At 36.8% G+C, this 26024-nt stretch overlaps 3 protein-coding genes across 3 annotated transcripts in view; 1 reads left to right on the forward strand and 2 right to left on the reverse strand.

The window, feature by feature from the left end:
• The window catches only part of LOC104222422 (nuclear pore complex protein NUP205), a 49541-nt gene extending 36231 nt beyond the window's left edge, over nucleotides 1-13310 (forward strand). Inside the window, exons 22-45 of the mRNA XM_070147697.1 lie at nucleotides 1203-1315; nucleotides 1399-1480; nucleotides 1662-1748; nucleotides 1847-1924; nucleotides 2050-2253; nucleotides 3732-3824; nucleotides 3903-4016; nucleotides 4161-4331; nucleotides 4438-4493; nucleotides 4573-4645; nucleotides 4745-4935; nucleotides 5029-5155; nucleotides 5279-5356; nucleotides 6596-6757; nucleotides 8200-8370; nucleotides 8444-8581; nucleotides 10286-10432; nucleotides 10598-10720; nucleotides 10845-10940; nucleotides 11093-11230; nucleotides 11348-11448; nucleotides 12244-12363; nucleotides 12442-12541; nucleotides 13005-13310. Coding sequence (XP_070003798.1) covers nucleotides 1203-1315; nucleotides 1399-1480; nucleotides 1662-1748; nucleotides 1847-1924; nucleotides 2050-2253; nucleotides 3732-3824; nucleotides 3903-4016; nucleotides 4161-4331; nucleotides 4438-4493; nucleotides 4573-4645; nucleotides 4745-4935; nucleotides 5029-5155; nucleotides 5279-5356; nucleotides 6596-6757; nucleotides 8200-8370; nucleotides 8444-8581; nucleotides 10286-10432; nucleotides 10598-10720; nucleotides 10845-10940; nucleotides 11093-11230; nucleotides 11348-11448; nucleotides 12244-12363; nucleotides 12442-12541; nucleotides 13005-13088 — 2847 coding nt within the window. The 3' untranslated portion in view covers nucleotides 13089-13310. The remainder of the gene's footprint in view (nucleotides 1-1202; nucleotides 1316-1398; nucleotides 1481-1661; nucleotides 1749-1846; nucleotides 1925-2049; nucleotides 2254-3731; nucleotides 3825-3902; nucleotides 4017-4160; nucleotides 4332-4437; nucleotides 4494-4572; nucleotides 4646-4744; nucleotides 4936-5028; nucleotides 5156-5278; nucleotides 5357-6595; nucleotides 6758-8199; nucleotides 8371-8443; nucleotides 8582-10285; nucleotides 10433-10597; nucleotides 10721-10844; nucleotides 10941-11092; nucleotides 11231-11347; nucleotides 11449-12243; nucleotides 12364-12441; nucleotides 12542-13004) is intronic.
• Nucleotides 13311-15518: 2208 nt separating this feature from the next.
• On the reverse strand, nucleotides 15519-19475 carry LOC104222420 (putative late blight resistance protein homolog R1A-3). Its single transcript, XM_070149975.1, has 2 exons — nucleotides 16599-19475; nucleotides 15519-16187 (listed from the first exon to the last, which is right to left on the reverse strand). Exons 1-2 carry the CDS (start codon nucleotides 19343-19345, stop codon nucleotides 16160-16162), a joined length of 2775 nt encoding a protein of 924 aa, XP_070006076.1. The 5' UTR covers nucleotides 19346-19475; the 3' UTR covers nucleotides 15519-16159.
• A 1060-nt stretch (nucleotides 19476-20535) lies between these two features.
• On the reverse strand, nucleotides 20536-21764 carry LOC138870225 (putative late blight resistance protein homolog R1B-11). The gene is made up of 2 exons (XM_070148018.1): nucleotides 21447-21764; nucleotides 20536-21309 (listed from the first exon to the last, which is right to left on the reverse strand). Exons 1-2 carry the CDS (start codon nucleotides 21762-21764, stop codon nucleotides 20536-20538), a joined length of 1092 nt encoding a protein of 363 aa, XP_070004119.1.
• Between the last annotated feature and the right edge of the window lie 4260 nt (nucleotides 21765-26024).

A 26024-nucleotide genomic window follows, 5' to 3' on the forward strand; every position in this document is an offset into this window, starting at 1 on the left:
ATGTGCTTTCAATTTCACATATTTCTGCATTTTATATTTGTAACCTATACATTTATTTTTCCTTACTATATGTAGCATGCCCTTTCCCTCCTTCGTGAGTTTTTCCCTCCGTGTCTTGTTTATTAGTTTGAAGTTCTCTCCTTTTTTTAATAAAGGTTTGAAGTTCTCTTTTTTCTTTCTTTAGGCAATCATAATCAGTGGGTTCCTGAACTTGGAACATTAAGAAGAACTTAAGTTGTGGTGTTATACTCCCTCTATCCAAATTTATGTGACACTATTTCCTTTTTAGCATGTCCCAAAAAGAATGACACCTTTTTATAATCAGGAATAGTTTACCTTAAAACTTCTCATTTTACCCTTGATGAGATGGTTTATAGCCACATAAATTTCTAAGGCTTGTTTTAGACCACAAGTTTCAAAATCTTCCTTTCTTTCTTAAACTCCGTGCCTAGTCAAACACCATCACATAAATTTGGATGGAGGGAGTATCTTTTTCCAAAGCTTCTGATTCCTTGAACGACTTTGCCTTATCTGTTTGAATAAAAAGAGATGTTCTTACTTAGGCATAGATGTAGCATCCTGAAAAGTATTTGTAACTACAGTCAAATACATGCTGGAATACCGGCATGTATTTTGTGTACCGTATGGAAGGAAAGAAATGCCAGATGTTTCGAAGCCAAATGATGCTCAATCCAGCAAATCAAATTTAAGCGTACGCTTTTGTTTTCATTTTGGTGCAAAAAGGAATTCATAGAAGAAGCAGAATCAATACTTAGCTTCTTAGACTCCCTATAAGATTAGAACAAGAATTTGTTTTGTTATTTGTTCACTTGTATGTAATTCAGCACTTTCTTAGTGCTGCTGATTTTATAAAACTTACCATTTCTCAAAAAACTTAATAACAGATGTGTTTCTTCGCTTTCTTTCTGGTGTAATATGGCTTCATTTAATGATGTAGAAGCTATGATTGTTTGAGCACATTACCTGACATGTAATGCTGCTATATTGTACATACTACTCACCAGCATTCACTTGATGTTGGATATCCATAAAATCTTCTTTCAAAAAATTAATTAATACTTTTAATTATCTTCACTTTTGATTTTAAAGAATGAAATCGGTCAAAGCTAGTGCTCTTTTCCTTCTATTTTCTTCTAAATTTTGGTTAGGATCATTGACTGATTCTCCGGTTTCAACTGCAGCTACTTATTGATAATATTAGTCGGCCTGCCCCGAATATCGCACATCTATTACTCAAATTTGATGTCAATAGCCCTGTGGAGAGGACCATGCTTCAGCCAAAATTTCACTATAGGTTCTATTCAATTGACATGTTTTTTCTACTCCCGTGCCCCTTTGTTTGCTCAAGGGCTTGAAATTCCTTTCTTTGTACTGCAGTTGTTTGAAGGTCATTCTTGATGTGTTGGAAAATCTTTTGAAGCCTGATGTCAATGCTTTTCTCCATGAATTTGCGTTTCAGGTTTGAATGGTTTGACCATCGTATTGCATTCTAATTCGTATGTTCTTGTTTAATGTCTTTTCATGTGAAAAGGGAGATTGTCTAATGACTTTAAGCCGCAGAGGCTTTGTCAGTCTATATTCTTGAAAACTGCTATAACTCCTTTAACTTTGGTGAGCTTATAATTGGTTATTATATGCAGCTTCTTTATGAGTTATGTACAGATCCCCTGACTTGTGGTCCTATGATGGATTTGTTAAGCACCAAAAAGTATTGGTTCTTTGTGAAGGTGCATATCAACTAATGCATGGATTGAAATCACATTTTAGAAAACTTTCTTCTTGATCAATGTTGTCTCAGTTGTTTGTTTAAATTTTATCTTTACAGCATCTGGATATAATTGGTATTGCTCCACTACCCAAAAGGAATAGTAGTCAGGCACTTCGCGTCAGTTCCCTTCATCAGGTCTGTTTTTGAGCTAGTAGTTCTTCCTTCTTTCCTCTATTTAACCAGGTGAATATGCTTCAAATTTTTATCCAAGTTTGCTTACCTGATCTAATTCATTTCTCACATCTCCATTGTTTCTTCAGAGGGCATGGCTGTTAAAGCTGCTAACAGTAGAATTACATGCGGCTGATATGTCTAGTTCCACCCATCGAGAAGCTTGTCAAAGTATCTTATCTCAATTATTTGGGGACGGAATTTTTGAATATGATGCTGATCTTGGTGTATGTTCTCCCAATCATCAAAGCAGTCCTGCAATGAATGGAGCCAGAATGATTAGTAAGGCTAAGGTAAAGTTTTTACTGCTCATTGTGTCATGAGTTTATTCAGGAGTACTGTTGAAGTGTGTGACTATCTCATCTAAAATATGAAATTATTTTGGCTTTTCTTTTTTGATAATGAGTGGCAGTGAGAGTCGAACCCAGAAACCCTGCCTGCTCTGATGCCATGATGAATTTCCACCCTCTGATGTTGACTCCCTTTGATAGTATGCACATGTGTCATGTATAAGTCGCTCCTAAACCTGTGCACCAAATTATAGCTTTTACTACTATCAAAGTATTTATAATGATTCCGTGACTGCAATTTCAAACCCTTTGGTGGTCGTTTCTTTGCGGACAAAATTATGATCGGATTATAATGCAGGATTGTGATACTGGAATTAATAATCGTTGGATTGTAATGCTGAGATTAATACTTTACGATTTGCTTCATGCATTGCATTAAAAATGAGAAATATGGTGTATAATCTAAGTTTGATTTTAAACTGGAGAAACTTGGATAGATTTTTGTTTCTAGTATTAAACTTGACCTGCGTACCTTCCCGTTGTCCCATTTTATGTGAAGCTTTCCTTTTTAGCTGATATGCAACTAGATTGTCAAACTCCTTCCCGCTATACCCAGCCAATTCTCAATAACAAAAGGTAAACCTAACATTTTAACAGACAAAATGAAAGCCAGGTCTCTACTTCTTCTTCATGAGGATGAAAGGCCTTGTTATCATCTAGGTCTATATTTGTCCCAAAAAGGACGACAACTTTCTATATTTAGAGAAAATTTAACTTTAAATTTCACCATATTACCCTTAATGAAATAATTTATCGGAACAGAAATGTTGTTGGCATGTTTTAGACCATAAATTTAAGAAAATCTATCTCTTGTTCTTGTACTCGGTACCAGTCAATACCATCACATAAATTGGGATGAAGTAACTTTTGGAAATGGCTTTGGCAGAAGGGCCATTTTCCATGTTATTTGTTTTATCTACGTCTAGCTAATCCTTACTTTTAACTAATGTGGAAAAATGTAGCCGTCTCACAGTTAGAGAAAACACACCTTTATATACTTAGTTATGTATTCAACACGCTTCTTCACATGCAAGCTTGATTCATTTTTCACGGGTCAGGCACATACACTTTTTTTTTATAACAGGTGGCAGTGAGAATGGAACCTAGGATCTAGCCTGTATACAATGTTAAAAGTCTCTGACCATGACCAACTCATCTAAAAGCTTAAATTGTCATAGAAAGAGAGAGAACACACTTTTATTTATTTATGTCTTCAACATTGAAAATATAAATGCAACTAAAGTATAAAGTAATGCCAAATTTAGTACTGGGATTTTTGTAACCCTGGTAACTAAATGAGTCGTTATTGTGGTATTGCTTCCTTGTCACTTGTGTTTTCTTCTTAATATTTTTTGAATAAGTATCTTCTATTTTCTTTATTAAAGCAAGTTGGAACAACTTCCTTTTGCATTCATGTATAGGTATTGGAGTTGCTTGAAGTTGTCCAGTTTAAATCTCCTGATACTTTGTTGAAATCTTCACAAGCTGTTTCGAGCGCGAAATATGGGTTTCTGGTAAGAACCATATTGTGTTTGAATCCGTTTTTCTTGATTTTTCTGGGTGTAGGATTTTCATTCTCTGGCATTCTGCAGGCTGAAGATATACTCACCAATCCTGCAACTTGTGAAAAAGGTGGTGTTTACTATTACTCAGAGCGTGGAGACCGTTTAATTGATCTAGCTGCATTTCGTGACAAATTATGGCAGGTGCAGTATTTTTTATCGCCACACCACACTTTTCCTTTGTTTTGCCGCCTTTATTTTTGTAAGATCCCTTTAGCCAAGTGAGATTGCTTCTACCCACTGGAGGTGCTACATGACGTTTCTTTTAAATTTTGATCCCTCTTTCAGAAGTATAGCTTGTTTGATCCCCAGAATAGCTCCTTTAATAGTGAAGTTGAGCTTAATGAAATTCGAGATGCAATTCAACAGCTGTTACGATGGGGTTGGAGATACAACAAAAATCTTGAAGAACAAGCAGCTCAGCTTCATATGTTAACTGGCTGGTCTCAAATTGTTGAGGTCACATTGCTTCTCTTTGTCACTTGGTTTTCAACTCATCGATATGCTCTGATATACGTGAGTGCGTTGGGCTGACATATCCTGTTTATGCAATTTTTCTTGCTAGGTCTCGGCCTCCAGAAAAATATCCTCTCTTCCCAACCGTTCTGAAATATTATTTCAGTGGGTGACCATTTCATCATTTTTTTTTTCATTTTTTTGCTAACCTATGATCCCGTCTCACCTTTACTTCCATACATAGGTTGCTAGATGCCTCTCTCAGTGCTTCTGGTTCTCCTGACTGTTCATTGAAGATGGCACTGATATTGACACAGGTTGCACTTATCTCATCTTCTTGGTTTGTTGAAGTTGCGGCACCTTGTATCTAAGTTACCTCGATCATTGGCCTTATTTTGTTTAAGATATTTTTCTAGGTTGGTCTCACATGCATGGCCAAGCTACGTGATGAAAGGTTCTTATGCCCTAGTGGTTTAAACAATGATACTGTCACTTGTCTAGACATCATGATGACAAAACAATTATCTAATGGAGCATGCCACTCTATTCTATTCAAGCTTATACTGGCAATTCTTAGAAACGAATCATCAGAAGCATTGAGGAGGCGGTATAATGCGTCATATTTGATTTCTCCATTCCTTTATCTTTTCTATAGAAATAGAGAAAGTTCTGACTTTTTGTGTATGTTTCCTGACTACAGCCAATACGCTTTGCTCCTTAGCTATATCCAGTACTGTCAGCATATGCTTGATCCTGATCTTCCAACCACAGTTCTGCAATTATTGACAATGGATGAACAGGAAAATGGAGATCTGGATCTGGAAAAGGTTATACAATCTTAGTGGGGAAACCGACCTTTACACCTCCCTCTTGTTATGTTCAATTTAACACAATGATGTAGAAAGTTCTTTCTTCATTTTTTAATTCTGTTCCGCCTTAAACATGAACAGATTGTCAAAGATCAGACTGAAATGGCACGTGCAAATTTTTCAATAATAAGGAAGGAAGCTCAATCACTTCTAGATCTGGTGGGTATACACAGACCAAACTAAATTCTTAATTTTATTTGTTGTATCTTCTGATGCTGGTCTTAGTGTCTTCATCCTATGGTATATAAATATTTGCATTTCAATTCTCGCTCCTCTCTGCATGCCCACAAGCCTGTTGAAGCTAATTAGGATCTTTAAGCTTGTCCCTTAACCCAACGAGACAATGTCATCAGTAACTTGAATATTCTCATTTGTATGCTGTGATGGATTAATGATAATTAAGTACTTGTCAATTTATTTAAACGGTGTTGCTAACTAGAATTATAGAACAGCTGGATTTGAATATGGAACCAACTTAATAAGATCCATTTCATTAGCTAGAATCATAGATCATACAGTATAATCAGGATAATGCAAAAGAACTTTTACAGGACATGATTGAGGAGGTACAGAGCATCACGTTGCTAATGAAGTGGATTTTTTAAGTTTGGTATGAATGGCGAAGTTTCATTGGTGAAAAATTTAAGTAAATTGAGGGGATGGTCATTGCAATAGGGAGTACGTGGTGTGAAAGGTTGTCATAGAGCATTAAATAATGATGACATAACAACATCTGCAATATATTTTGATTAATTGGTCACAGCGCTAGCCTCAATATTTGAAGCTTCTCAGATCCTTAGTCATCACTTCTTCTGTAGCATAGCCCGGGAGATAATAAGATTTAGTTCGATATGAGGGAAAATGTATTATCAAAAAATCTTCTCCTTGATAAAAATTATGTTGTTGTAATTAGTTACATTGAATTCCCCAACTAGCTCGTATTGAAGCATAGGTGTTATTGTGGTGGTTGTTTGGTTGCATGGAATTGTTGAATATATTTTATTTGTAGATTTTCCACCAAATGAGAAAGTAACTTCTCTCACTCATTGGTGCAAATTCTTTGCTTTAAACTAGCTCAAATGTTACTCGATATCACTTTCTTCTGCTATCACTTTGACATTGTTGTCAATGTTCAGTACATAAATATCCTCAGAACCAAAAAAAGAAGCTCAGAACGCTATTCTCATATCATATTCTCCACTTTCTATGATTATCATATGTCATCTACTTCTATACTCGATCAAAAACTTAAAAATGATTTCCTGCGGTAAAAGCATTTTCCACCATATCAGACACTCTTACTCTATATTTTCCTTTTGCATTTTGAGGTGTATATGTATTAAAATTGCTGTTCTGCTGCATTAGCTTACTGTGTTCTTTGCTTTGTTCGAAAAATAGATCATAAAAGATGCAACCCATGGCAGTGAATCTGGAAAGACTATCTCGCTCTATGTTTTGGATGCTTTAATTTGCATTGATCATGAAAAGTTTTTCTTGAGCCAACTGCAAAGCAGAGGCTTTTTGAGGTCTTGTCTTGTGAGCATCAATAACTTTTCTCAGGTATTTGATCCATCTCCTCCATAAGATCTCTGTTGATATCTGGGCAGTCTTTCCTTTATGTCAAGCATTACTGTTATACATGATAGAGAGCAATAACAATCTCTGTTTTCCTGTTGGAGCATCTGATCTCTTTTCCACTAAGTTCATATTTTTGGGTGTAAAATATGTTCCACTAAATTTCGTTTACAGGTTTCCATTATTTCCTTCAAGTTTCACCTTTTAAGTCGTCAACAATTTTTTTTTTTTGGTAACTAAACATTTTTATTACCAAGTAATATTTTACACACATCTTCTTTCTATAGCTTGTTCTAGACATGAGTCCCAGACTAAGCTATTTCTTCTGTACCTCTATCCCTCCTACACTTTCTATACAATTCAATGGACATTAGGATAGTAATTCAATTCTAGTAAGCTTCCCTTCAGTCGCTGCTTCACATTTCCTGTACAGTGTAGATCCTGAACTAGGAGTCGTCAACAACTTTGTTATGCCATTATTTATTAATTAGTAATAACCAAATTTATAGTATGTTCACTAGAGTGTCATTATTCTTTCTACCCTGTATTTGTTTCCTTAGCTGTGCAGCATACTGTTATTTAACTGAAGTGTAATCCAAGCACATGCAAAAGTCTCTTTATTATGACATTTGTCCCTTTGCTAATTGAAAAATCTTAGTAAGCCAGCTTACTTCTGTTTTAATATTCTTCTGTTTTGGTATTAATTCAAGCCATGACTTCTAGGAGTACCAGAAATGGCAAAAGAAATGAGTAACAAAAAATGTTGATCAATGAAGCAATGATTTTTTGTATCAACTTCAGTAGATCCAGTGTCAACCACACAAATCAGAAGGTTGCGTTTTATTGGTTTTGTTGTTGTTGATAGTGATGTTTTAGAGTTATTTTGGACCTTTATTGGAAAAAACTTTTTTATCTTTTTCTTGTATAAGTGAGTGAGCTCGGAGCAACGGTAAAGTTGTCTCCTTGTGACCTATAGGTCATGGGTTCGAGCTGAAACCACTGAAGGTTGTTAGAGTAGACCGCCTACATTACACTTGTCTGGGTGCGGCCCTTCCTCAGACCTTGCGTGAACTTGGGATGCTTCGTACACCGGGCTGCCCTTTTTTTCTTGTGTGAGTCTTTGTATGCAAAGTGTGGTGAAGAGTAAGAAATGAAAGCAAGGGAAAGTCATGATTATGTCAAAGTCCATGCAGCCTCATTAGGGGTGTATTTACCCCTCCCCTTGAAATGTGTATTAAGTTTCCAACCTGATGGAAACCCTTTCAGTCTTTTGTGTCTTTTATGACACAAGTTCAGATTCTATGTATTAACTTGCATGTATAAGATATGTTCTTTATTTCATTCTCAATTTTTTTTTTTGTTTTGTTTTTGTTTTTGTTTATATATTTTTCGTGGGTTTTAAAAGTTTGATTGGAGTCCCTCATTAGGATGGTGGGCTATCTTTGGAGTCAATGCAGCGTGTCTGCACTCTTGAAGCTGAACTTGCTCTTCTTCTGAGAATTAGCCACAAGTATGGGAAATCAGGGGCCCAAGTGCTTTTTTCAATGGGTGCATTCGAGCACATTTCTGCCTGTAGGGCACTGAGTATACAATTGAAGGTCTTTGTTCCTCTCTTCATGTGCTTTAGTTCGCAATGACATTTTTCATTAAATTGTTACGACCTATTATCAGGGAAGCTACCAGCGCATGGATGGAAAGTTTGGCAGAGAATTGTCAGTTGACGTTGATAAACAACGAATGATCATTGCTCCAATCTTGAGAGTGGTGTTTTCACTTACTTCATTGATTGATGCATCTGAATTTTTTGAGGTTAGCTTTGAACTTCAATATAATGCAGTATAAAGTCGTAAAGACATGTAAAAGATATTTCATATTGAAGTCAAAAAGTTGTTGATGGCGAATAGTGCATAGAATTCTTGTACACTAACGAGTAACCTTTTGTAGAAAGAAAAGAAGAATGCACTTCTGATAATTTGGCACTTATGCACATGATGTAATCATTTTTTCTAAAAGAGACTTTGTTTTTGGATGGGGTGGGCTCATGAAAATGAGGAAGGGGAAAATAGAAGTGGAGAGGCCTTTTGACTGAAATCCTGTAGCGCTAGGTTCATCCACAATCCCATTGTAGTCATAAACTCATATACTCCCTCCTCCCAGATTTGTTTTGAGGTATTTGGTTGAATGCAGAGTTTAAGAAAGAAACAAATGACTTTTGTCATATAAGTTGAATATGCATAAGATATAAAGTAATTGATGCAACACGACTGAACTTAAATGTCATGAAGAAGCTACTAAGTCTTGATATTAATTAAATGGCTTAACATTAACAATCTCCTTAAAGCTTATTTCTTTCGCGGGTTTTTCTTCATTTAACCTCACTTTTCTGTAGTGTAGTTGGTCTTTTCCACTGGGAAATGCTATCTTTCTTAAGTTTTGTACATTACAATGTAACATCTATCTCATGCATAGATGAATGCGTTTTTGTTTTTTCTTTTACAGGTATAACTGTAAATGACCACATATATCTTTCCTATTGTCAAAAACTTTCTAATTGAATACTCCATACTTTCAATTTGCTATGATAGATTCATTCGCTTCTTGTATTTCATCTATGTTCAAGAGGTTCCACTTTGGTCACTGTTGTCATAGACATTATGTATGAGGTGCACTTAAACCCTCTAGCACTTAGGGCGTACCTCAGCAAAACCAAGCAGCCAAGCACTCACTTATTGTTGAAAAAATTAGGTTGAGTATCAAAATCAAGTTAGGTTAACTTACAAGGATCCTGTTTCCTCTCTTGAAGAGGACTGTGAGAAATACTAAATATAGTAGCTAAAATGATACTAATGTATATAATGGATAAATGTGAGTCTCTGACTGTGATTAGTAATAGGAAATTAGAAACTAAATAAGAATAGAATAGTCATTTAATTTGGATTAAAATTTATGTTTGCGTTGTTGTATTTCAATCATAAAGTTAAGATGGTATTTTAAATTGATTCACTTTGTCTCTTTCATGTATATCACTAAAATGAAGTTGAAGTTTTCTTTTTCCTGCTACTTATATAATTATCTATGTGTATAGTTATGTTTTCTTGCTTGTACATGTCTATGTGGGTGTCTTTGTACATATATTGTTCGTGCATATTTCTTCGTGCGCTCGTTTCTTGAGTTGTAGGGCTTTGGTACATTTCTACACATTTTGCTTTTGACAATGCTGCTTTTGGTGAAATGAAACCCTTTTACTTATATATAGCAGAGGGAGGGAGGGACCGAGGGAGGGAGGGAATTTTAGAAGCGCAATGGTGTCATACACTCGTACATGTGAATATACATGTATGTAGAATAAATGATTCTTTATTTTCTAGTTTAAAACCCTTGAACTTTGTCACAACATTTCCCTGTTGTTTTCTGCTTCTCCTGATTGCACTCGACCTTCTCATTCCTGTTGAATTTTTGAATTGTTTTACTTCATATCTTAAAATCTGTCATCTTAATTACGTGGGTGACTAGCAGGTTAAAAATAAAGTTGTCCGTGAAGTCATTGAATTTGTAGGAGGTCATCAATTACTTTTTGATCAAATTCTTCGAGAAGATCTTTCTGATGCTGATGACTTGACAATGGAACAAATAAATCTGGTGGTTGGCATACTTACAAAGGTACAGATATGCATAAAGTTTGTTTGGCATTGCTGTCTTTTAGATTGATTTCAATTCCATTGAAGGGTAAATTGCTGATGTTTTAGCCATTTAAATTACCATTTGCTAGTCCACCTCTTATCTAACACTTCTTCTTGACCTACTTTTAACTGTAAATCTGTGCAGATCTGGCCATATGAAGAGAGTGATGAATATGGTTTTGTTCAAGGGCTTTTTGTGATGATGCGTTTTCTTTTCTCTCGTGATCCAGATTGTTTTATTACAAACCAATCCATACGTTTTCTGGAGGTAATAAGAACTCCCAGGTGTAGCTTGATTGTGTATTCCGGAGGCAAGATATAAGATATATTTATAACGTTGAAGTCTGTATAGTCATAGTTCTTCTCAGCTGTGTTTCCTTTTCTATTTTCAGGAAAGGCGGAAGGCAGCAGTGAATGCTTCTCGTCTTTGCTTTAGCCTGAGCTCTTATCTCTGTTTTCTTGTAACGAAGAAGTCTTTAAGATTGCCGGTACATCAATTTTGCTTCTTTAACTATTTTCTTCTTATTAACTTTTAACTTAACGGTTAGGCATGAAATGCTTATGTCTCTTTCTATTGCTGCTGCCTTGAGAATAAAGAATGGCATGTGTCATACAATTTTGTTCATTATATTTGGATCAGGTCTCAGATGGTCCAATGGACTATCGTGCTTCCGCTGCTCAGCAACAGCCAACCTTGAATTTACTTGGTTTTCTTTTGAACTCTCTGGCTACAGCACTGGAAAGGGCTACGGAGGACAGATATTTACTGCTTAGCAAGGTGAAAGATCTGTGTTTTGGCTACTGAATAAAGAATAAAAATTGTACTTCTTATAATCTGAGTAGAATTATCTTATAAAAATATTAATTTTAACTTCAAATCTCTTTATTTTCCCAGATTCAAGATATAAATGAATTATCAAGACAGGAAGTGGATGAAATCATTAACATGTGTATTCCCAAGGGCTGTTTTTCGTCATCTGAAAACATTCAGAAAAGGTACATGCAGCTTCATGTAATACGATTTCAGGAGATATACATGTCCAGTTGTAATATGATGTCTGATCTAGATTATTGAACTTTCAATACTAGCTGGAGGGTGGTCGGTACTTACTGGGAGAGCATGGATAATATTTTGTTTTCTCATCCTTCTGCTGTAACGTGTGAGAGATTCAGAGGCTTACTTGGTATTAGTGATTTGTTGATGCAACGTATGCATATTTCGGAATGTCATCTATAGTTCTATTGGAGGACTAGATGATCTAACGCTGTCTGTACTTAGGCAAAATATACTATTTATCTTGTAATTCCTATATATATCATTCAATGTCTATAGGCTCCTTCTAATTCATTTTTAAGTTTCTCATTGAGTGTCAATGAACTTCCTATTAGTGCAACTCCATCAGTCCAACTCATGTGTTTTGGTCTCTCGCTTTTGATTGCTGATAGAAAAGACAGATTTTTCGCACCAGCCCTGATGCACTGATGATAGTACATAATATCTCCTTGGAAATTTCTTTAATTCCAAGACATAAAATAGATTCTGTGGGTGGTCAAATCTTAGGAATTGCAGTTAATTTTTATTTCATTAAACGCTGATACAGAAAATAAATTCTCTTTGCCGTCAAATATTGGATATACAGTCGTATGCTTAGTCTTACTTGCAATTATTGTGTTGACTGTATGGTCTGCATTGCTCAGAGGTGAATAATTATTGTGCCTAAAATCTCTTTAGTATACTAATCAGACTAATTTCTTGATTGGTCCCTCTGCTCACATCATTTTGTATTCCAGGAGATATATTGCAATGGTGGAGATGTGCCAGATTATTGGAGATAGGAATAAACTGATGACACTATTACTTTTACTGGCGGAAAACGTGATGAATATTATCCTTGTCCATTTTCAGGACAGGTATTGTTGCTAATACATTTTTTCTTTCTTTCATGGTTATGCAAATTCTGCTTGCTTAACTTCACTTGGGCGTTGCAGTTCTTTTGAATGTGGCACCAAACCATACGCAAAAGACGACTTGAATTTGCTTTGTGGAAAGTTAATCTCAGCTTTGGAGAGGCTTGAACTTCTAAGCGAGGTATGCTAACTAAAACTCCTCTCCTTCCCTGTACCCTAAACAATACTCCCTCTGTTTCAATTTATGTGAACCTATTTGACTCGGCATGAACCTATTTCAACTTCCTATACTTGCATGCCAATGCTTGTAATAATTCTCACCCGCAAGGCTTTGGTTTAATGGTAAGAGCGCATTTCATAATGTGGCTTATGTGCGCTTCACGGGTTTTAAACCTCCTGCAAAACATGATATGTAAGGGTTAGAAGGGTGAACCCATTATTCATTGAGTTTCGAACCATGCGCCATTGGCCCTTGAGGATTTCTTGGTTATCAAAAAAGAATAACATGCTTGTGATAATTCTCTTGTTCAGCCATGTTTAGCAATATTTTAACTTTGTAACCTGCATGCTAATGCTTGTTATAATTGTCTCTTCTTAATTATGGGAATCTAGCATTTCATTTTTTATCCTTCATTTGTCTGCAGGATAAAACGGGTCATGACCTTAAGGTGTTCCGAAGATTAGCTAGTTCTCTGAAAGAAATATCGATTCAGAAGTCACCTGTTTGAGTAGAAATCTTGTTCATTCTTTTTCTTTTCTAAATTTTGGCATAGGTAGGATGAGTTTGGAAGTCGTTTAAATGTAATTGTATATCGTCTTTTATCCAGTGTCGGTCTTGTAATTTTTATTAATCCTCCAATCAGTTGTACATATTGTATGTCATACAACTTGCTGTAATGTGCAATTTAGTATTTCCCATTTCAATGGAGTTTTGTTTTGTTTGTTCTAAATGTTTGTGCGTTAGAATGGGGTTTTTATGATGTCTTTTCCAAATGCAGTAAGAAATTTATTATTGACGACATAGTATTTTTATGGGAGCTGGGAGGTGGTGATGCGAGTTTTTCTAGTGATCGCGGTGAATGATTCCTGCGTTGTAGCCTTGTAAGTAGTGGCGCAATCAGAAATTTGAACAAGGAAATTAGAGAAACGTTACACTAAAATGTTTTTTAATATAACGAGAATTTTATAAGTTTTATATATATTTAAAATATTTTTCTCTGAATGGGCAGTGGTGATGTGAGTTTTTCTAGTGATCACGGTGAATGATTCCTGCGTTGTAGCCTTGTAGGTAGTGGCGAAATCAGAAATTCGAACAAGGAAATTAGAGAAACGTTACACTAAAAAGTTTCTTAATATAACGAGAATTTTATAAGTTTTATATATATTTAAAATATTTTTCTCTGAATGGGCGGTGGTGATGCGAGTTTTTCTAGTGATCGCGGTGAATGATTCCTGCGTTGTAGCCTTGTAGGTAGTGGCGAAATCAGAAATTCGAACAAGGAAATTAGAGAAACGTTACACTAAAAAGTTTCTTAATATAACGAGAATTTTATAAGTTTTATGTATATTTAAAATATTTTTCTCTGAAGATGCAATATAATTTTCCAGTGAAGGCTCGATTGAACCCGTTCACCATGCATAGCTCCTGTCACTGGATGTAGTTGCCTGGTGAGTATTTGATGAATCTTAGAGAAAAAAACGGGTACTCCTTTGTTAATATATGGCTCGAGACAATTGATTTTGTAGTCCGTTACATTTTTTTAAGTTTTATGTTAAATCTTTCAAGAGATTTTTATTCTTACATATAAGAGATCATAGAATAAAATACAAGTGTTTGCAGGATTATTTTTCTGTTTAAATTGTAAAAGATGAAAGTTCAATAGAAATGAGAGGTGAGCTGTGGTCTTAACTTGTGAGGTACTTATGCTAGTGGAAAATAATCGATACCCAATAAAATATTCAAGGTGGGTACTAGCTGATCCAGACAACGCCGTCATAACAAAAAGGCAAAATTTGATGGGTGGATGCGGTGTTTGTTTGGAGAAGATAGTTGAGAGAGAGTTTTGAGTAAATGAAAGAGTCAAAGAGAAGGGATCTGTGCAAAAGATTATCTGCAGCATTTGTTTTCTCCGAACTATTGAGATTTCAAACATGAATTTACTCTCCCTGTCAATTTACTATTGTTAAATGATTAAATGTGGTAGAATATGCATAAATTAACCATCGTCATGTGAAATAAGCCTACATATAAGCCGGTTTCTGAGCAGAACAATACAATTGAGACTTCAAACATGAATTTACTCTCCCTAAATGCGTTGATCAAAACAAAAAGCAGATTGAAGATTAAACTCAATGTTCTTTTTTAGCTTCAAACTCATATGTATTTTTGAGATTACGGGTTCATAATTTAGTTATTATTGAAATTTTCAGTAGTTTTTCAATATATATCTATATTCCATGTCGAAAATAATGGTTTCAGTTGATTCCATAGTATATAAAATCCATCCGATGCTTACTATTAACTTCTTGTGAATAGTTTGGCAGTGCTTGCAAGGACATGGTAATATAAGTTAACATTGCTTTAAATACATATTCAAACTTAATAAAAACTTGTCCATACCTGATGTTCACACCAAACCAATGAATGCATGATATATGTTTTTCACACATTTTTTTCCGCTAATGTTAAATTTCTTGATTTGGTGTATAACACCGAGGAATAGATATTCAATACCATTTTCATGAGAGGTAACTCGAATGCAAATTAGCAATGTTATTTACCAGAACATATTTGGAACATCAAGCACAAATATCGCCATAAATCTGAACTGCAGTATATCAGTACCATGCACTGATATAACAATGCAACTAATACAACTAACATAAGCAACACCAGGAAGGGAAGTTACTGCTCATTGTAGGAATACTTATGGCCAAGAATATAGTATTGAACCCGGTCCTTGTCTATCAAAATACTGAGATTTTACTCTCTCAACACCTACTTGTAGCACAGTAATCATTGTACATTGAAATTTTTGTTTAGCCTTGATTTTATGCTTTAAGTTATGCATTGCTAATTTCCTAAGTTGTACCATAGTTGATGTTGGATGAAAATGCGACTTGCAAGTGGTTTTTGCTACGACGAAAATTTCTCTAAACTATTTCTTGTAACAGTTTTTATTTAAAAAAGAAGAGACAAGAGATGAGGCATTCACCTGACTCACCGTGTCTAAAATAGAGAAATTTAAGCAATTGTCCATATCAATCTATGTGAAGAGATAATCTAGTGTTGAATTTGATCGTCAAAGCTTGCTGGTACTTGGATTTGATACCTCAAGATTTTGCAGAAATAACCACATTGACTTACCCTGCATTTATGCAAGAGGCTGCTTCCACGGCTCGAACCCGTGACCTCATGGTCACATGGATGCAACTTTACTCCGAGGTTCTCCTTCTCTTTCAAAGTTTATGTATAATAGCGAAAGATTTTCCTAACTTGTTTATACAGGTCTAGTTTCTCTTATGACATACCAACATTCAGAAAAGACTGAACAAAATCCAATTCTACCCTAAATGAAAAATCCATGGAAATTTGAAAAATCCAATTCCAGCTTAACTGATATGGACCTCAGCAGAACTTGCATAGTTATCTTGAATGTCCTGTTGAATCTGCTTGGCGGAATTCCCAACAATTTTTTCGCAGTCGCTTATATCAATTAGAGCAAGTATGGTTCCTCAAGTACTAATACGGAGTGGGAAGTAGCTGAGAAAGGGCTTCCACAGCTGAAGTTCTTGCTGCTCAACCACTCGGTCCTTGTCGCATGTTTCTGTGGAAAAAAGAAACATCACAAAGGATGAAAAATGAAATGGTAGATTTTTCAAAATTAAGGAACAAGAGAAAGTTATAGCAGGAATGAGCATGCAGGTATAACATGTTACATGTTATTATTCGATGGATTTAACTTGTAGAAGATGATTTTCACTCTATCAGTGCGATTTAACTTATTAGAGCAGGTTATTACTCTATTATCTAGGTTACTATATCGGGCTTACTATGAAGAGTTATATGTTATTGTAGATCAATATTACGCAATGATATAAGAAAATATACAGCAGTGCACATAACTAAAATAAGACTATCTATTTACTATACTCTTGACCAAACAAGCCGTAGCATTTGACACAGAAAAACAACTACAAGCAACAAAACTTGTAAATCGAGGAAGAAGATGTCTTACAAAGGCTTCCGGATATTGACTTCAACAAAACTGCCATAGTTTTCTTGAATGTCCTGTTGAATCTGCTTGGCGGAATTTCCAACAGATTCTGCACAACTGCTAATATCAATCAGAGAAAGGGTAGTTATATCTGCAAAATCTTGAGGGATTGAATCCAAATCCCAGCAACGTTCAAGAAATAGCCGTTCAAGGCACGGAAAGTGATCACAACTGGCTCTCCAGTAACGAACCTTCAAACGTTCCAGTAGCAAAAACTTCAAGCTAGGAAAACCATCCTTAACTACCTTCCACTCCACGCCTATGCAGGCACTATTTCCTAGTTTAAGGGCCTCGAGTTTGGGCAATTTACCAACAATGCTCAAATCCTTCCACTGCAAACAAGTCCCGTAAAAAGCCAGTTTCTTGAGGTTCTGCGGAAAAGCATCTGGAGGAGGAAGGATTGAATATGGAAAAGTTTCTGTAGGAGGAAGGGCCAGAGATGGTCTCTCCAGCAAAATTGCTCGTCGTTTTTGCCTCGTGAACCTCAAAAGACCTGAAGATGTAATGCTTTCCAGAAAGCAAGCATAACATGAATAAGTAAGAACAAAATCTAATTCCTCGAGCTGATCTAAATAGTGAAAATCATAGAGGTCCTTGCGACTACGAAAGTCTTCCCAGATGCCACATATTTGCAACTTCTTTAAATTGGGAAATTGTCTAAAGACGGACCTAGTACAATGCCAAGGATTCAATCCAGACAGACATTGCAAATTTTTCAGAACCAAACTTTTCTCCATAGGCTCATGATACTGCAAGTAATTCCAGTCCAAATGGAGGTGCCTCAATTGTGGCATCGTCAAAATTTTGTATGGTAATACCAGAGGATATTCCCGGGCATTAGGCTGTAAAAGTTTTAGTATAAAAGTTTGCAGATAACATAGGCTAGATATCGATGGAGGAATGTCTACTGAAAAAGATGAGGAAATCTCTTCTCCTAGATAATGCTGCAAGCTAGGAGAAAGACTCAAAGCTAGGTATCTCAAGTGAATTAAATCAAGAATCAAACTGGGAAAAGCAGAAAATCTCATTAAAGCAAGATCTAGTACTCTTACTAGCTTGAAGTGCAACAACTTTGGCACGAACATTTTCACTCTAAAACAGATAATAGAACGAACCTCATTTTTAGGATACCTTGCCAATATTTTCTCAGTATTCTGCTCAGACGTGATCAATTGGATACTGATCCGACCTCGACTCTTAGAGGAAAAATGCATAGATTGCACACATGAATTTTGATACTTCTCTTCCCTCGTAACATTCACAATGTTCATGTTTCGAGCTTCTCTCAAGCAGATTTCACGGGTCACATCATGCATTCCACAAATCTCAATTTTTCCATCAAAACTCAAATTGTGGATGGAAATTAAACTTCTATCTATAAGTTCTTTTAGACATTTTTCTGCCACTTCTTCTATGCTTTTCCTCTCTTCTACCTTCAAAAACCCCTCTGCTGCCCATAATTCCACAAGTTTATTGACTAAAATCCGTTCATCCTCTTGGAAGATTGCAAAATATAGAAAGCACGATTTTAGGTGATGAGGCAAGTAATGGTAACTTAATGCAACCACCCTCATGCATTGGACATTAACCTCTGTGTTTACCATTGAACTTACATTCTTGACAACACTTTCCCACTCATCCAATGAATTACCAATTTTGGAGAGAAGTCCGGCAATCAAAACAAGTGCTAGAGGTAATCCTCCACAGTTTAGTGCAATCTTTTTGCCAAGTTGTTCAAATTCAGGGGAAAAATAGTCTTTTACAAAGACCTTTTCGTACAACAAACTCCAACTTTCATCAAAATTCATGAGGCGCATGTGATAAGGAGTCTTACCTGAGCTAGCACATTCAGCCACCTCCACATTCCTCGTGGTCATGAGTATTCGACTCCCATTGTTACAGTCTGGGAAACATCGTTTTATACCATCCCATGCTTCTCTAGTCCATATATCATCAATGACTACCAAGTACCTCCCGCATTTTAGAAGCTTTTGTAGTTGGTCTGCTAGTTGATCATCATCTTGATGCTCATGAAATTCATCGAACTTTCCACTTATAGAAGAAAGAAGGCCTAGAAGCACATATCTCGCACAGTACTCTTGTGAAACTGTTGCTTTTGCACGAATGCCAAAGTGAGACATCATGAATGGATCACTATAGATTTTGTTAGCCAAAGTTGTCTTGCCGATGCCCCCCATCCCGACAATTGAGACAACTTCTAGTTCCCTTGCTCCTCTAGCAAGTTGATCCTGCACCATCTCGAATTCATTTTCAAGGCCAACCATCTTATCCTCAGGCTCTAGGCCATGTCGTGACGTACTGACAAGAGACAAATCTTGTGCTTTAAGATCTTGGATGTTCTTGAGCTTGTTTTGAATTGCCATCCACTTCTTCATTGTTGAATCAATGCGTCCTACTACTTCTTTTACAAGGGAATAAAGATTCACAAAAGCTCTTCTTTGCTTTTTTTCATTTTCGGGCAAAAAAATATTTCTTGATTCCAAGTCAACCTTATATTCTGCTTCATCTGCTAGCTCTGCGATTTGCGCTTCCAAGCTTGTCAATACATTGCCTGTTACATTGCAGGATTTCTCCATAATAGCTCTCAATGATTCAAGCTTTTCATAGAACAATTGCATCACAAGTCCAGTCGATTCCATTGATTGTTGTATGGTGTTCATAAGAGAAGTAATAGCAGCATAAGCCATGTCCCTCTTTCTCTCTCTCTCGTGTGTATGTGATGCAATACACAGAATCTCTCAACAGAGTTTTTGTAGCCTACTCTGTTGAAAATGGTGGTTTTTGATAAGAATTAAGTTTGCTTAGAGATTCTAGTTTAAGAACAAAAAAAAAATTAGCTGTAAGCTTTCATTGGTTGACTGAAAATATCAGTAGTTAAAAGATGACCTGTTAAACATTAATAGAGTAAAGGACAAGTACATGAATAATTTATACTAAATGAATACTTGACTAAGCTGTAGAGCCATTCCAACTGGAAAATTTGTATAAAAGCAATTTTATTTGTTAATTAAAATGAGAAAAGCTTAGCTGACTATAAATCTCACACTGCACGTCTTGGCTTCTTTTTGAATAATCAGTTATTTAAGTTCATAGAATAAGTTATTTATGACATAAACATTAAATTACGCCTACACATACAGCTTGTGTTCATAAGTCAAACCTTCCTTTTATCAGGGAGAAAATTACCGAGGGAAGTGATGAAATGAATGTGATCTCTGCACCCTTAACGAGAGAAAAATCCAAAGAGCACATATTAGCCACGGAGCTCGTATACGGTTTTCTGATTAGACATCCATGGATTACATATGGTATCCAAAGGGTCAGGATTTGAACCTTATGGGTTCCAGCATTTGGGCAAAAGTGATACTTTCAGCAGGTAAAATTTTTTTTTAATGCTAGCTGGTCTATTTTTAAAAGAAAAAGAAAAAGTAGAAAGATCCTAGGGCCTAGGGTGTTGTTTTGTCAAAAAACTAAAACAACATGAAATCTGCATTTTCTTCCAATGCCTAAGATGCCACGATTCGAATTACAGAACATACGAGTTGTAAAAGCTCGAATACTATAACAGGATCAAAAGCAAAATGTAAATCATTGGCCCTTCTTTTTTGGTTTTGCTGGAAGAAGGAAACTAACATTGATATCAGAAAAAAATAAGGAAAACACAAAAGAATCTAACTTTAGATCACATTGTAACTGAAGGCAGATCAGTAAAAAATTAAGAAACAGAAGATGCATTAGAAAACCAACTAAAAGATTATATTACAACTGACTTTACAAAACTATTTCTATTTATACGGAAAAAGATTTACAACTGACTTTACTGAGCTCTAAAAATTGATATTCTGTATAACAGTCCTATAATCAAACTGAAAATAGATTAACTAAAGTAAATATTATTGGCTTTCACAGGCCTAAATATAGTAACCTCAACAGATGTTCCATAGTTATCTTGAATGTCCTGTTGAATCTGCTTAGCGGAATTCCCAACAGATTCTGCACAACTGCTAATATTAATCAGAGCAAGTGTGGTTATATCTGCAAAATCTTGAGGGATTGAATCCAAACCAAGACAACGTTCCAGAAACAGTCGTTCAAGGCATGGAAAGTGATCGCAACTGGCTCTCCAATAACGAATCTTCAGACGTTCAAGTAGCAACAACTTCATGTAAGGAAACCCTTCATCAACTACTTCCCACTCGTCGCCTATACATGCATCATTTTCTAGTTTAAGAACCTCGAGTTTGGGTAGTTTACCAACAATGCTCAAATCCATCCATCGCAAAGAAGTCCCACTGAAAGCTAACTTCTTAAGTCTTTGCGGAAAAGCACCTGGAGGAGGTAAAAGCAAATGTGGCAAAGCATCATCTGTAGGAAGAAGGGGCAGAGATGGACTCTCCATCGAAAATTTCAGCCTCCTCAGAAGGTCTTGTGAAGTAGCGCCTGAAGGTTTAAGTGTTTCCAGAAAGCAAGCAGCATCTACATTTCGATAAGCAAGACAAAATTCCAATTCCTCGAGCTGATCTAAGCAGTGAAAATCATAGAGGTCTTTACAACTACTGAAGTCTTCTCCGATGCCACGTATTTGCAACTTCTTTAAATTAGGAAAGAAGAGAGATCCATTACAATACCAAGGATTCCATCCATACAGATCCTGCAAATTTTTCAAAACCAAACTTTTTTCTGTTGGCTCGAAATACACCAAGTAATTCCAATCCAAACGGAGGAGCCTCAATTGAAATGCGACAACTCTGAGAACCAATTCCCTCTAAAACAGATAATAGAACGGACCTCAATATCAGGATACCTAGCCAAGTGGACACTGATCCGAACTCGACTAATAGAGGAAAAATGCGTGGATTGCAGACATGGAGTTTGACCACTCTTAGCTCTGAGAACATTCACAAAATTCATATTTCGAGCTTCTCTCAAGCAGAGTTCACGGATCACATCATGCATCCAACAACTCTCGACTTCTCCATCAAAACTCAAATTGTGTATGCAAATTAAACTTCTATCTATAAGTTCTTTTAGATATTTTTTTGCCACTTCTTCTATACTTTTCATCTCTCCTACCTTTAGGAATCCCTCACTTGCCCATAATTCCATAAGTTTATCTACAAAAATCAGTTCGTCCTCTGGGAAAATTGCAAAATACAAAAAACACGGTTTTAGGTGATGGGGAAAGTGATGGTAACTCAATGCTAGCACCGTCATGCATTGGACATCAATATTTGTGCTTACCGCTGAACTTACATTCTCGGCAACACTTTGCCACTCATCCAATGCTTTACCGATTTTGGAGAGAAGTCCAGCAATCACAGTAATTGCTAGAGGTAATCCTCCACATTTTGATGCAATTTATTTCCCGATTTTTTCAAATTCAGGAGAAAAATATTCTTTCTCAAACACCTTTTTGTGCAGTAAATTCCAACTTTCATCAAAATTCATGAGGCGCATATGATAAGGAGGCTTACCTGAGCTAGCATATTCAGCCACCTCCACATTCCGAGTGGTTAGGAGTATTCGACCCCCTAATTGCACTAGCAGCTCTTTCATCCAAGTCAGCCCAATCCTCAGCTTTCATGGTATCAGGCTTTTTGGAATCAACATCTAGAACCTTGTGTAATCCTTGTTGGATGAGCAGATCTCTCATCCTTCTTTGCCATGTTGAGAAACCGTTATCTCCATTGAATTTTGCTACCTCGTACTTTACTCCGGACATTTTTATTTTTCACCAAGTATAGTACTACCGACAGTGAATAGTATTTCAGTGAACGAGCAGAACCTGTGCTCTGATACCAGTTGTTGGGAATAAACCCCTTACCAAAATAATATTCACGGTAATAAAGCGGAATAATAATGTAGCACCGAGATACGGTAATTAACAAGAATAAAAGAGTAACAATGACACCAAAATTTTTACGTGGAAAACCCTTCTGAATAAGGGAAAAAACCACGACCCCGAGAGGAGCAACTGATATCACTATAGTAAGGAATTTTACAACTTTGTAGGTCGGAGGTAAATACTCCAAAGACCACTACAACACTCAAAAGAAATAACCCTCTTTTGATATTCCCACCTCACTACAATATCGCTCACTCTCTATTTTCCTCACAGACTATTTTCTTATACCTTGTCTGTGAAACCTTACTCTTTCTTTCTCTCTTTGTTGGTGTGTAGAAATGAGAGTTGAAGCTCTCCTTTTATAGCCAAAGCTTCACCCTCTAAAGCCTACAATATTTGACAATTTACACACACTTTTCACAATTCAACAAAGTTGGCTACCAAACCAAAGAAATTCAACAAGGTTGGCTACCAAACCAAACTAATTCAACAAGGTTGGCTACCAACCAAACCAAGTCAACAAGGTTGGCTACCAAACCAAAGAAAACTCTTATTAGGCACATGCCTAATACTTCTTCAATGAGATGGACATCATCAATCTCCCCCTCCAGTCTCATTCATCTAGAGGAGGTAGCACTGTCTTCTAGTTTGAGTGCATGCCGACAAGTTCTTTGCATAGCTCGAACTTGTTCCTTGGTACCACCTTGGTCAGCATATCTGCGGGATTCTCACTTGTAGAAATCTTCAAGACTTTTAGAGATTCATCATCTACCATTTCTCGAATCCAATGATATCTCACATCAATGTGTTTGGTCCTTGCATGGTACATAGAGTTCTTGCTAAGGTCTATTGCACTTTGACTGTCACAATAGACGACATACTCCTTCTGATGCAATCCAAGCTCTTGAAGGAATCGCTTGAGCCATATCATCTCCTTGCCAGTTTCTGTAGCGGCAATGTACTCTGCTTCAGTTGTTGAAAGTGCAACGCACTTCTGCAACTTAGACTGCCATGATATAGCTCCCCCTGAAAATGTAAATAAATATCCAGTAGTAGATTTTCTGTTGTCAATGTCACCTGCCATATCAGCATCTGTATAGCCCTTCAAGATTGGATCAGATCCTCCAAAGCACAAACAATCTCCCGTGGTACCTCTCAGGTACCTGAGTATCCACTTGACTGCTTCCCAATGTTCCTTTCCAGGATTTTCAAGAAACCTGCTGACAACACCAACTGCGTGAGCAATATCAGGTCTAGTACATACCATTGCATACATCAAGCTTCCGACTGCTGAAGCATAAGGAACTTTAGCCATGTTCCCTTTCTCCTCCACTGTTGTAGGACACATCTTCTTACTCAACTTTAGATGACCAGCAAGAGGTGTGCTGACTGGCTTAGCATTCTTCATGTTGAAGCGTTCTAGTACACGTTCAATGTACTTCTCCTGAGATAGCCACAACTTTCTACTTGTTCTCTCTCGAACTATCTTCATCCCTAGAATTTGTTGTGCTGGGCCCAAGTCCTTCATATCAAATGACTTGGACAGATCTCCTTTCAACTTTGCTATCAACCCCTTGTCTTTTCCTACAATTAACATGTCATCCACATACAACAACAATATAATAAAGTTATTCTCAGAAAATCTTTTGAAGTATACACATGGATCAGAATAGGTCTTTAGGTATGTTTGACTTTTCATGAATGAATCAAACTTCATGTACCACTGCCTTGGTGCCTGCTTCAATCCATAAAGACTCTTATTCAATTTGCACACCATGTGTTTCTTTCCAGCTACTTCAAATCCTTCTGGTTGCTCCATATAAATCTCCTCTTCCAAATCTCCATGAAGAAATGCAGTTTTCACATCCAACTGCTCCACTTCAAGATCTAGGCTAGCTGCTAAGCTCAAAATTGTTCGAATAGAAGTCATTTTAACAACGGGGGAGAAAATTTCGTCAAAATCAATACCTTTCTTCTGTTCGAAGCCTTTAACCACCAATCGAGCTTTGTATCTGACCAGCTTGCCATCTCCATCTTTCTTGAGTTTAAAGACCCATTTGCATTTGAGTGGTCTTTTACCCTTTGGAAGTTCAACCAGCTTGTATGTGCCATTTTTCTGGAGAGATTCCATCTCTTCTTGCATAGCTTTCATCCACTGGTTCTTTTCTGGATGGGACAACACCTCCTTAAGACTTTCTGGCTCCCCCTCATCACTGATGAGGACATACTCTGTGGAAGGGTACCTGCGTGACTCTACCCTTGGCCTCTCTGATCTCCTCAGAGGTTGAGGTTGTTCTTCTCCCTGAGTGGGGTGCTCCACTTCCTCGACACCTTCATCAAGTTGCTCCCCCTGCTCAATAACCTCACCAGGTTGCTCCCCCTGCTCGGCAACCTCGTCGGTCGTACTTTCTGCACTTGTGGGATTGTTAGAAGTAGAAGGAATAGTAACAAAGTTAGGAATTATACCATTCTTCGCCTTTTCTGACATATCAGCAGCAGTTCCAACTTCACTTTCTCGGAAGACTACATCTCTACTTCTGATGACCTTCTTCTTTACAGGATCCCACAGTCTGTACCCGAACTCTTCATCTCCATATCCGATAAATATGCAGGGAATAGATTTATCATCCAGCTTTGTTCTCTGCTCTTTTGGTACATGTGCAAAAGCTCTGCAACCGAACACCTTCAGATGCGAGTAGGACACCTCCTTGTTGGTCCAGACTCTCTCTGGGATTTCAAACGCCAACGGAACTGATGGACTCCTATTGATCAGGTAACAGGCTGTCTGAACTGCTTCACCCCAGAATGACTTAGGCAGTTTAGCCATTCTGAGCATGCTTCTCACCTTCTCCACAATGGTGCGGTTCATCCTCTCGGCTACGCCATTGTGCTGTGGGGTTCCAGGAACTGTCTTTTCATGTCTGATCCCATGACTTGAACAATACTCTTCAAATTCCCTTGAAGTGTACTCACCTCCATTGTCACTTCGGAGACGCTTTAGCTTTCGACCCGTCTCCCTTTCTACTAGAGCATGAAACTTCTGGAAAACTTGAAACACCTGATCTTTGGTTTTCAAAATATAAACCCATAATTTTCGTGAAGCATCATCAATAAAAGTAACAAAATATTTGTTACCGCCCATTGATTCAATTTCCATTGGGCCGCAAACATCAGAATATACTAAATCAAGTATATTCAATTTTCTTTCAGACGATGTCTGAAATGAGACTCTATGCTGCTTACCAAATAAACAGTAGTCACAAGGTTTTACCGTTGTACCTTTGGCATAAGAAATGAGTGATTTCTTGGCAAGAATCTGCAATCCCTTCTCGCTCATATGACCCATTCTTTTGTGCCACAAATCTACAGAAATCTCATCTTGTGCCGCGTTCAATTCACCTTGGCATATTTCTGCATTTGTCCTGTACAACGTGCCACGAGCAACTCCCTTTGCAATCACCAATGATCCCTTAGTGAGTCTCCACTTTTGATTTGCAAAATAGCTCTCGTATCCATCTCGG

Source organism: Nicotiana sylvestris, chromosome 6 (assembly GCF_000393655.2).
Source record: "Nicotiana sylvestris chromosome 6, ASM39365v2, whole genome shotgun sequence".
NCBI classification, from domain to species: Eukaryota; Viridiplantae; Streptophyta; class Magnoliopsida; order Solanales; family Solanaceae; genus Nicotiana; species Nicotiana sylvestris.

Bases quoted from the DNA above. Each gene is read 5' to 3' on its own strand.
- LOC104222420 (XM_070149975.1), bottom strand. From the start codon at position 19,345: ATGGCTTATGCTGCTATTACTTCTCTTATGAACACCATACAACAATCA. The intron at 16,188-16,598 runs GTAAGACATCTT...TTTTTTCCACAG, and splicing joins GTCAATATCCGGAAGCCTTT to AAACATGCGACAAGGACCGA.
- LOC138870225 (XM_070148018.1), bottom strand. From the start codon at position 21,764: ATGGAATTATGGGCAAGTGAGGGATTCCTAAAGGTAGGAGAGATGAAA. The intron at 21,310-21,446 runs GTCCGTTCTATT...AAAAATTTGCAG, and splicing joins CTAGGTATCCTGATATTGAG to GATCTGTATGGATGGAATCC.